The following is a 12,442-nucleotide window of genomic DNA, read 5'->3' as shown; positions in this document are numbered from 1 at the left end:
TCTCTCAACAGGGCCACTTAAAAGGACACCGACATATACATAAATGTGAGAATCCTCATCAGTTTTCTGACAAGCTAAGATTAAAACAATTCCATCACTTAATTATTATTTTTCAAATTTCTTTCACCTTTATTTAACCAGGTAAGCCAGTTGAGAACAAGTTCTCATTTACAACAATTCTCAAGAATCCTATTGTTTCTCAATGTGAGAGGATGAGCAAGTAGACAGAACATGAATCAGATAGAGATGGTGTGATGATCAGTTTTCACCATTAGTTTGGGTGGATTCTTTTTGTTTATTAAATTGTATTTTAAAACTAGATTAGTTATTTTAGTCATTAATTATGAACATGTTTGGATAACTTAATTGATGCCTGCTTAATTTATCTGTCAATGAAAAATAAAGATTGTACATGAATTTGTACTGGTCAAGCTCTTCTCTTTTGTGTTACGAATTACAAAAAAACATATTTTAAGTGAAATATTTAGTTTTTCTGAAGCTGAACAAGACAGCAAGTTTAAATGAGCATCACAAAGCTAAATCTGACCTATTCACTAACATGTTTTGTCAGCATAAGCAGCTGTGAGACATGCTAGAGTACTGTAACATTACTGATCTACTGAATCATTGTAGTTGTTGGGGGTTATCTTTACAGTAAATATAATGCTTTTTTAAATTCATGACATTCAAATTAATATATATCTGTATTTATCTACTCAATACATGTCACGACGCCTCTACACATTGGGACAAGCCAATTTGCTAGTCACCAATATTCTCTGAATCAAATCAGTGATGACAGTTTAACAGTCTTATGGCCTGGAGATAGAAGTGGTTTCATTCTCTCGGTCCCAGCTTTGATGCACCTGTACTGTCTCCGCCTGCTAGATGGTAGCAAGGTGAACAGGCCGTGGCTTGGGTGGCTGAGGTTCTTGATGATCTTCTTTGCCCTCCACAGAGATCATCTACAATGCATATGTAATGGGTTGAAAAACGTAGACACTAAATCAGACACCCCTTTATTTGATTTTTAAATCCAAGGTTTATTTGTCTAGCTAATCAATCTCACTTTTATATGCTACATGTTTTAGCAGTAGTTAGTCCATCAATCCAATAGATGTCGCTGTTTTACTGTGGTAGGGGGGGACAGGAAGTTCCGGGTTGACGCGCATCATTCTTCATAGTAAAGAAAACGCCAGAACGCTGCCGTCAATTTCTCATTATTACTATAGGTATGTAATAGCACGTTTAAACTGTCTAATATCGAAAGAACGTCATAACATGTTAGATAACAAATCCGTCAAGGTATAATCACGTTTGGGAAAGGTTTTGTGTAATTTTTGTGTCAAACTGAGTGAGTGAATAACGTGATAAAAAACATTTTACCACCACACATTTTCATTTGTGAGGCTTTCCGTGGGTTTCGCCTGGGGATGTTAAGTACAAAAACGTTTTGGAAAGTTGCAGATAGAAATGCCCGGAATAGAACTGACATGATTCCTTACAATCAGAGGCATGTTTGTTCTACATAATACATTTGTATCTGAATGTGGCCAACGTCTCCGTCCTCCTGCTGGACGCAGCCCTGGTACCCGCTTGTCCCTACCTATGTGAAGCTAGCCACAATAATGATTAGCCACAATAGTGGAATTTGCAGTTCACCCTCAAAATAAAAAGCCTCGTTGAAAGTGATGCAAACTGATACAAAATAGTGGAATCATGTCAAATTTGGACTAGATAACGCCAAACATGGTTGGAATGTTGTTACTTAATTAAAAATGAATTACAATAGTTCGTTTGAAAATAAACAGAAAATAACGGTTGAAATCCCACTGTGGAGGTATTAGACCACATAATTGCATTGGGGGCATTCATATATGCACTAATGAAACGGGTTGGATTGTGCTCCCATGGAACGGGTGACACCCACAGAAAACAATTATAAAGAGTTAACACAAATATTAGCGTCTTAGCTCTTATTGCAGGACTTTGACTGTGAAAAATCACCTTCCCAGTCAGTCTATTGCAGGGGTACTCCAGTACTATTTGAGAAGGTCCAGTCACACACATTTCCTAGGTGGAAAAGTTCCGGATGGATATTGTCATTTATTGGCGTAGTAACACACTTGCGACCCCAAACTGTTCACAACCTTCTTGTTGGCGGAGTGAACATTTAGCTGTTTTAAAGCAAATTTCCTGCAATTCTACACGTTTCCATGTCTTATGTGTGTTTATATGATACCAGGGGTTGAAGCCCAGCCAAAAAAGTATTATTATATGTATATTTTTGGGGACCTGGGGTCCATATTGCACTCTACAGCCTTACCTATGCAGCCTACTCCGTGACACCCACAGAACACAACTATGTAGAGTTTACACAAGTATTAGCGTCTTCACTCTATTGCAGGACTCTGAATCCACTGTTGTCCGGGAGTTTAACCCTGTCAGCTAAATTGTCATGATAATCAGTGGTTTCAAGATTGTCTTTGTACATTTTTGACGAGATGATCATAGCAAAAAATGAAATACTTCTGCATTTCCCGCTGGGTAAACGCATTGATTCTCATTGCAAATAGGCTCAGGATAACTCCTGATAAGGTTGGGTAGCTGATAGGCCTATTCAGAGCTTAAATAGCCAAAATGATTAGTCACCGGAACCAGGACTAATAAAGCCAATGCAACTGCCTGTTTTCCAAACGGTAGGCCTACTACATGGATGGGCATTCATAAAATTCCATTGCAGGCCGACACTGTAGGATACACCCCAGTAAGCACGGACCGACGTCAATGTCTTTTGGATGTCCGTTTTTGACTTGGCCCAAACATTAGACCGGACCAAATCTGAACCAATCACTCAGACATCATTAGGCAGGTTTCCTTTCACCCAGGTGCATTCGACAAAAGCAATGTTGCTAAAAAAATCTTTGCGACATGTGTAATGGAGACGGCAGACATAGGAGAAATGTTCTAAAGCTCAAAAACATTTTTAATCGTTTGACAGGTGGCTTTTTCTTTTGTCAACCTTTCTTTATTCCGACAAGTGAGGATAGAAACAGTGTTTATCGAATAAATGATGATTGCTGAATCATTTTGAGGGTACTGGGTGTGTCATTACCTCCTCCTGTTTTTATCAACACAAGATAGTTAAATGGAAACACACCCTAGCGGGCAATTGTCGGATCTATTTTCTATGCAAACTTTTTCTAAATGTCAACAAAAGAATCACTGGACAAGATATTGGAAACATAGCTACTGTTTCACACGATTGGAAAGTACAGTACAGCAGAGTACAGGAAAGAAAAGTAAAGTTTAGTTCAGTACAGTACAACAGTACAGAGGACAGTACAGTATAACGTACTGTATTGTGTTCTACTTTACTCTAATGTACTCTGTCAGGGCCGGGCGATATGGAATAAAAATAATACAGCTTTACAGTGGGGGGGGAAAGTATTTAGTCAGCCACCAATGGTCCAAGTTCTCCCACTTAAAAATATGAGAGGCTTGTAGTTTTCATCATAGGTACACGTCAACTATGACAGACAAAATGAGGGAAAAAAATCCTGAAAATCACATTGTAGGATTTTTAATGAATTTATTTGCAAATTATGGTGGAAAATAAGTACTTGGTCAATAACAAAAGTTTCTCAATACTTTGTTATATACCCTTTGTTGGCAATGACACAGGTCAAACATTTTCTGTAAGTCTTCACAAGGTTTTCACACACTGTTGCTGGTATTTTGGCCCATTCCTCCATGCAGATCTCCTCTAGAGCAGTGATGTTTTGGGGCTGTCGCTGGGCAACACGGACTTTCAACTCCCTCCAAAGATTTTATATGGGGTTGAGATCTGGAGACTGGCTAGGCCACTCCAGGACCTTGAAATGCTTCTTATGAAGCCACTCCTTCATTGCCCGGGCGGTGTGTTTGGGATCATTGTCATGCTGAAAGACCCAGCCACGTTTCATCTTCAATGCCCTTGCTGATGGAAGGAGGTTTTCACTCAAAATCTCACGATACATGGCCCCATTCATTCTTTCCTTTACACGGATCAGTCGTCCTGGTCCCTTTGCAGAAAAACAGCCCCAAAGCATGATGTTTCCACCCCCATGCTTCACAGTAGGTATGGTGTTCTTTGGATGCAACTCAGCATTCTTTGTCCTCCAAACATGACGAGTTTAGTTTTTACCAAAAAGTTATATTTTGGTTTCATCTGACCATTTGACATTCTCCCAATCCTCTTCTGGATCATCCAAATGCACTCTAGCAAACTTCAGACGGGCCTGGACATGTACTGGCTTAAGCAGGGGGACACGTCTGACACTGCAGGATTTGAGTCCCTGGCAGCGTAGTGTGTTACTGATGGTAGGCTTTGTTACTTTGGTCCCAACTCTCTGCAGGTCATTCACTAGGTCCCCCCGTGTAGTTCTGGGATTTTTGCTCACCGTTCTTGTGATCATTTTGACCCCACGGGGTGAGATCTTGCATGGAGCCCCAGATCGAGGGAGATTATAAGTGGTCTTGTATGTCTTCCATTTCCTAATAATTGCTCCCACAGTTGATTTCTTCAAACCAAGCTGCTTACCTATTGCAGATTCAGTCTTCCCAGCCTGGTGCAGGTCTACAATTTTGTTTCTGGTGTCCTTTGACAGCTCTTTGGTCTTGGCCAAAGTGGAGTTTGGAGTGTGACTGTTTGAGGTTGTGGACAGGTGTCTTTTATACTGATAACAAGTTCAAACAGGTGCCATTAATACAGGTAACGAGTGGAGGACAGAGGAGCCTCTTAAAGAAGAAGTTACAGGTCTGTGAGAGCCAGAAATCTTGCTTGTTTGTAGGTGACCAAATGCTTATTTTCCACCATAATTTGCAAATAAATTCATAAAAAATCCTACAATGTGATTTTCTGGGGGAAAAATTCTCAATTTGTCTGTCATAGTTGACGTGTACCTATGATGAAAATTACAGGCCTCTCTCATCTTGTTAAGTGGGAGAACTTGCACAATTGGTGGCTGACTAAATACTTTTTTCCCCCACTGTACCTAGGCTAAATATAACCCATCCACAACCATAAGACCCACTAATTATTGTATTAATTCATCAAAATAGTTTAACCTGCTTTTTTGTTGTTTTTGCAATAATCACTGATCTGGCTTTCAAGTCTGTCTATAAAAATGCCCTTTTTTGTTACAAATGTAACTGGAACCATGCATAATGCACATTCACTAATAATGACTAACTTATTGTAGCAGGCATTAGGCTATAGAAAATGAACACCGGTCTCATCAACAATCTTTCAAACCCACGTGCTAGTGATTATCCAGCTAATCTTTATATTTCAAGTTTAGCCAACTTGGATCTATTTGCTAGACAACAAGGTTGAACAGTTGAATTGTTATGAATTGTTATGAACACACCATTTTGTCTGTCTCCAACTGTTTGAAAAGCATGTTAGCCTGTCCACTTTGTTCAGATGTTGAAATCAAGTGGCCTATCTTATTTCTCAGAATGAGAACAGTTGCTAATTCCTTACAGTGGATTCGGAAAGTATTCAGACCCCTTCCCTTTTCCACATTTTGTTACGTTAGCCTTATTCTAAAAGGGATGAAATTAATTTTTTTACTCATCAATCTACACACAATACCCCATAATGACAAAGCGAAAACAGTTTTTTAAATTATTTTTGCAAATTATAAAAAAATACAGAACAGAAATGCTTTATTTACATAAGTATTCAGACCCTTTGCTATGAGACTCAAAATTGAGCTCAGGTTCATCCTGTGTTCATTGATCATCCTTGAGATATTTCTACAACTTGCTTGTTGTCCACCTGTGGTAAATTCAATTGATTGGACATGATTTGGAAAGGCCCACACCTGTCTATATAAGGTTGACAGTGCATGTCAGAGCAAAAACCAAGCCATGAGGTCGAAGGAATTGTCCGTAGAGCTCTGAGACAGGAGTGACTCTTCCTAGAGCTGGCCGCCCGGCCAAACTGAGCAATTGGGGGAGAAGGCACATCCCGCTTGGAGAAGGCACAGCCCGCTTGGAGTTTGCCAAAAGGTACTTAAAGGACTCTCAGACCATGAGAAACAAGATTCTCTGGTCTGAAGAAACCAAGATTGAACTCTTTGGCCTTAATGCCAAGTGTTACATTTGGAGGAAACCTGGCACCATCCTTACATTGAAGAATGGTGGTGGCAGCATCACCCTTGATGAAAACCTACTAAGGACCCCAGACTGGTGCGAAGGTTCATCTTCCAACAGCGACCCTAAGCTCACAGCCAAGACAATGCTGGAGTGCCTTTAGGACAAGTCTCTGAATGTCCTTGAGTGGCCCAGCCAGAGCCCGGACTTGAACCAGATCGAACATCTCTGGAGAGACCTGAAAATGGCTGTGCAGCGATGCTCCCCATCCAACCTGAAAGAGCTTGAGAGGATCTGCAGAGAAGAATGGGAGAAACTCTCCAAATACAGGTGTGCCAAGCTTGTAGTGTCATACCGAAGAAGACTCAAGGCTGTAATCGCTGCCAAAGGTGCTTCAACAAAGTACTGAGTAAAGGGTCTGAATACTTATGTAAATGTAATATATCATTTATTTATTTATTTTTTACATTTGCCAAAACTTCTACAAAGCTGTTTTTGCTTTGTCATTATGGGGTATTGTCTGTAGATTGATGAGGGAAAAAAAACAATTTAATCAATTTTACAATAAGGCTGTAAGGTAACAAAATGTGGAAAAAGTCAAGGGGTCTGAATATTTTCCAAATGCATTGTATATGAATCTAGGACATCTACAATAGGTTAAGTGCATTTACGTTGTGTAACCTAATTTATAGTGTGAACTTTGATATGAATTGAATGGTTTGTTGTCAATGCTTAGCTACCTGATCTAATATAGTTTGAGAATAAAGAAAGAACTATCAAGACTAATTTTTGTGTCCGTTTCTCTTTATTACTACAGGCCGACTCAGATTAAGTCTGAGGCCGGTAACATCAACAGTGAGGACAAACCCAGCCTGCCTCCCTCCTTCCACACTGGGTCCAAACCTACAGTCACTGGGTCCTGATTGTGACAGTGTAGCCCAGTTTGCACCGCAGGAACCAGATATGGCATCAGTGAAGCTGGAAGACTGCAGTCAAACACTGGAGCTGAATGTCAACATTAAAGATGAAGAAGAGGAGGAGAAGATTGGGAAAACTGTTTCTCATGGTAAGAGCAGATTCTATCTATAAGTTATCTTCATAAGTTATGACCCAGTCTATTGCTAGGTTGAATTCTGTAATTTTGACAACACATATCCCTGAATGACTGGGCTATCTGGAGCACAGAGAGTAGACTAAAGAAGTGAAGTAGACAAACTGCCAGTGTTTAAAAGTTCTATGAAATGAGTCTGTAGGAAAATGCGCAACTCTCACTCACCATAACTTTTTAAAAGTTTTTATTAAGCAAGTTTAAAAGATTGACGTTTGAATGGCATTGAAGGCCGAAAACGTCAATATTTTAAACTTGCTTAATAAAACTAATATTTTTTAATGGTGAGCGAGTGTTGCGCCTTTTCCTGTCCAAAGATGTTTACACATTTTTAGGTTGCAACTCTGCTCATGTTGGTTGAGCACCCTCAACTTCTTTCCAAATTTTATTGAACTTACCATCACGGTGGACTTTCTCAAAGTAATTAGTTATTCGCCTCAAACAGAAAGTAAACAGTCTGTTTTTTTCATCCAGTGAGAATGACAATAGTTCCTCAATGTAGCCTATTTCAAAAATCTTTCCAGCTCTCTCCCTTCCGATAACGACTTAGCATGAAAGGGGAAGAAATGTCATACTCTGATCCTGTGTAAAAGTAATCAAATATGCCTACCTGATAACTTCTTATCCCTTGCGCAAAATAGCCTACAGCTGTGTCTGTCTTTCCTGAGATCACTGGCATGGGAAACTCTGAGGGCCCAGCATATTTTATACAATGTTGCAAGTTTGCTAGCACAGGCCAGACCAAATTAATAGTTGATGCAATGTTTCAAGTTCCTTGCAGACCATGTGTAGCCAATGTGATTCATAGAATCTTTATTTTCATCAGGATATTTTCTACCTGCAGGCTGCAATGTTTTTATTTGTTGGCTTTATGTAGGCTATTTTTACATATTGGCAATGGCAATATAAGTAACTTTTAGAATTGTATCATTTTAATTTAGATATAATTTGTATTAACCACATGACATTGATTTGAGATATAAAGACTTTATTATAAATTAAATAAAAACGGTTCCACGAAAATGTGCATATGAAAATCATAACTGGCATGCAGATCAGTAGAAATTGTACAATAATTTAGCACTCCAAATGGAAAAGGTTGCCGACCGCTGGTGTATCCTATTACCGGCAACTTCAGGATGGTAACGGCAGAATCTGAGAAGGCCAGCAGCAGCAGCGGGCGGAGGAGGAGTGTTGGGAACTGGTTTTATTCTTCTGGTTAGGCTATATTGATCTCTGGCTCCCTCTTTAGTAATTTGTGTCTTGATTTTTTTTATTGCAGTACTTAAAGCATCAGACAAGCTCAGTGCCTACATATAGTTGATTTTATTCAAACATCGGGTGTGTCTATATATGGAAAAATACACGTTTTAACATTTATACCAATCGATTGGTTGAAAGAACAGATTACTCTCGGTCGAGCAGGATTTGTTTTAGTCGGGGACAGCCCTAATAGCTTAATTCCCTTTTGTATTATACAGCCTACTGATATAAAGTAATATGTATATCACACCAACTGACTGGTTCTTCTGATGTTGTTCACACAGGAGACCATGTTGAGAAATTCTCTACATCCAGAGAGCAACAGCTGGAAGATCACAGAGCTAAGAGGTCTCACCCCTGCCCACATTGTGAGGAGATTTTCCCAATTCTATCAAAGCTAAAAATACACATAAAAATACACACAGGAGAGAATCTGTATTCCTGCACTGACTGTGGGAAGAGTTTAAAAACATCAAAGGCTCTGACAGCTCATCAGAGAGTGCACACTGGAGAGAAACCTTACTCCTGCTCTGATTGTGGGGAGCATTTCTCTCATCAGAGCAACTTAAAAACACACCAACGTACACACACTGGAGAGAAGCCTTACTACTGCTCTGACTGTGGAAAATGCTTCACAACATCAACTGAGCTAAGAGTTCATCAGAGAACACACACAGGAGAGAAGCCTTACTTCTGCTCTGACTGTGGGAGGAGTTTCATAACATCAAGGACTCTGACAGTTCATCAGAGAGTGCACACTGGAGAGAAACCTTACTACTGCTCTGATTGTGGGGAGAGTTTCTCTCAACAGAGCAACTTTAAAACACACCAACGTACACACACAGGAGATAAGCCTTACTACTGCTCTGACTGTGGGAAGAGTTTCTCTCAACAGATCCACTTAGAATGTCACCAACGAATACACACAGGAGAGAAGCCTTACTCCTGCTCTGAGTGTGGGAAGGGTTTCTCCCAACAGAGCAACTTACAAATACACCAACGTATACATAAAGGAGAGAAGCCTTACTTCTGCTCTGACTGTGGGAAGTGCTTCACAACCTCAACTGAGCTAAAAGTTCATCAAAGAGGACACACAGGAGAGAAGCCTTACTCCTGCTCTGACTGTGGGAAGAGTTTCTCCCAACAGGGCAGCTTAAAAATACACCAACGTATACATAAAGGAGAGAAGCCTTACTTCTGCTCTGACTGTGGGAAGTGCTTCACAACATCAACTGAGCTAAAAATTCATCAAAGAAGACACACAGGAGAGAAGCCTTACTTCTGCTCTGACTGTGGGAAGAGTTTCTCCCAATTGACTACCTTAAAAACACATCAACGTATACATAAAGGAGAGAAGCCTCATCAGTTGTCTCAGACCAGCTAAGATTAAAGTCACTATCACTTCATTCTCACCTCATAAAGGAATTAGTAACAGTGAATTTGATAACATTAAGAAAGAGTAACTCTATTGTAATCTTTTGTTTGTCACTGAGAACTGTGCAGAGGAAAGGGAGCGTTATAGAATGTATTTGGAAATAATCTTTCTCCATCTTTTTTTACTACAAGACATAGTGTCATGACTCTCCCTTGGTGATGCTCAAAGGCCTCGTATCAGCTTGGTAAATGGCCGACAACAACCAGACCCTCTTACCCACGGGGGGCTGTGCCGGTTTTTACACCTTAATACTGCCATAAATTAGAGATAGGAGAATCTATCTCTGGCTGGCTAGTATGGTGAAAGGAATGTCCTTTGTTTCAGAGACTTTTGCCGCCCAAAAACTTCAACATCCAACAATGAACATTGGAACAATATATTTCAGCATCCAAAAATTGGGAATAATGAGAAATGGAATATGGAAAATTAATGTATATTTTGTGATGTCATTAAAAATTGTATAAAGGCGTTAGAACGAAAACAATGTGACTTGAAGAGCTTTTCCACTGTGGATATCAGGTTTAAATCCTTTACCTTGGGTAGAAAATATCAAGGAGGAAGACAATGTTTTCGTGAAGATAGGAATGTGATTTTAGCTTTATAACAAAATCATAGTGATAATAATACTTTTGCCTCGTAACTAGCCACGCCCGAGGGAGCTCAGAGAGTGTGTCAGTATGACGGAAACGCCCCTCTTTACCAGAGTGCATAAAATACTTGAGATAAGAATGATCAGATCAGACAAGACGGACCTCAAGCTGCAGCTGTTGTCCATATTGGTCCCGACCCTGAAAATCGACACGAGTTGAAGACGACAAAGTTGCCTCCACTAACAATCAATGTTACGGCTGAGTAGCTGTTCTAAGTACTGTATCTAAGAAGGTGAATTTAAGTGGGACCATCCTGTTACTCTCTTCAAACCATCGTCTACTACACTGCTTCCATCACCCCACAGGGGATCATCAACAGGCCTGATTAGCCGTCCTCAGAAGACCACTTCCAGAACGAGTGAAAGTAAACAGATGACTAAGAAGAAGGACATTTTGACCTCTTTTGGACAATCTGAGCCTTACATCTAAAAGGCCATCCGAAAAGAGAAGGCCCAATCGACCCTTTCCACGAAGGCCTGGGTCCAACAGAGACGACAAAGAAAAACACGTAAATACATGCATTACTTCTTACCAAACGGGCGGCAGTTCTTGGCAAAATTATTAGGATTACTATGAGCGTAGGTCCATGTGTATCCAAGTGTTTTTCTCTCTCACTTTAACTCGCCATCTTTTGTAACAAGTGTCATATTGTGTTAGTCCGCTAGGGACCCGTTTTCATTTTATTAATTTTCTAATCCCTACCAATACCGTGTATGTGTTTGCATCTTGTGTTATCATTTTTGATTAGTTAGTAAATAAATAATTGAATCAATTTGTGTGGTACGGAATGATCAGTAAGTCCCGGGTTCGTGCAGACTTAAAGAGCCTACGACTTTCAGAATGAGACTGATATGAGGTAAATGATTAATAAATGACTGTTAAATGATGAGATATCTAGATATTTTTAGAGTTAATTCGGGAAACGATAACTTGTTAAACAACTTTTCCCGTGGTGCCCCAAATTCCTAATGAGTTAATTGTTACATGATTAATTTAATCTAGTAACAATAAAACATGGTAGGTAATTATTCAGTAAATAATAGTCATCACAATAATGAAAGGCACATCACGACAATAGAAACACGCCATTTTCACATATGTTGATGTTGGGGTGGTGCTGGAGATGATGAACATGGAGTAGAAACATTTAGAAATGTCCCTTTAAGGCAAAAACAAAAGGTGAATGGTTGGTCAGGGTGGATAGGTCTGCATATAACATGAATGTCTAGCAACCCAAAAGTTGCGTGTTCAAATCTCATCGCGGACAACTATAGCATTTTAGTTAATAAGCAACTTTGCAACTACACTACATGACCAATAGTATGTGGACACCTGCTCGTCGAACATCTCATTCCAAAATCATGGGCATTAAAATGGACGTGGTCCCCCCTCTGCTACTATAACAGCCTCCACTCTTCTGGGGAGGCTTTCCATTAGATGTTGGAACATTGCTGCAGGGACTTGCTTCCATTCAACCACAAGAGCATTAGTGAGGTCGGGCATTGATGTTGGGCGATTAGGCCTGGCTCGCAGTCAGCGTTCCAATTCATTCAAAGGTGTTCGATGGGAATGAGGTCATGGCTCTGTGCAGGCCAGTCAAGTTCTTCCACACCGATCTTGACAAACCTTTGTGCTCCGGGGCATTGTCATGCTGAAACAGGAAAGGGTCTTCCCCAAACTGTTGCCACAAAGTTGGCAGCACAGAATCGTCTAGAATGTCATTGTATGCTGTAGCGTTATGATTTCCCTTCACTGGAACTAAGGGGCCTAGCCCGAACCATGAAAAACAGCCCCAGACCATTATTCCTCCTCCACCAAACTTTACAGTTGGGGCAGATAGCGTTC

General features: G+C 40.1%; 1 protein-coding gene across 1 annotated transcript; it reads left to right on the top strand.

Annotated features, from left to right (window-relative positions):
• The first annotated feature begins 1,179 nt into the window (after positions 1–1,179).
• On the top strand, positions 1,180–11,367 carry LOC311109695 (uncharacterized protein). Its single transcript, XM_084152657.1, has 3 exons — positions 1,180–1,232; positions 6,959–7,207; positions 8,797–11,367. The coding sequence occupies exons 2-3, from the start codon at positions 7,105–7,107 to the stop codon at positions 9,894–9,896; spliced, it is 1,203 nt and encodes a 400-aa protein (XP_084008783.1). The 5' UTR covers positions 1,180–1,232; positions 6,959–7,104; the 3' UTR covers positions 9,897–11,367.
• The last annotated feature ends 1,075 nt before the right edge of the window (positions 11,368–12,442 follow it).

The sequence above is a fragment of the Coregonus lavaretus genome (assembly GCF_964263955.1).
Source record: "Coregonus lavaretus genome assembly, chromosome: 35".
NCBI classification, from domain to species: Eukaryota; Metazoa; Chordata; class Actinopteri; order Salmoniformes; family Salmonidae; genus Coregonus; species Coregonus lavaretus.
Note: the sequence above shows the minus strand (reverse complement) of the source record. Positions and strands in the feature narration are given on the sequence as shown.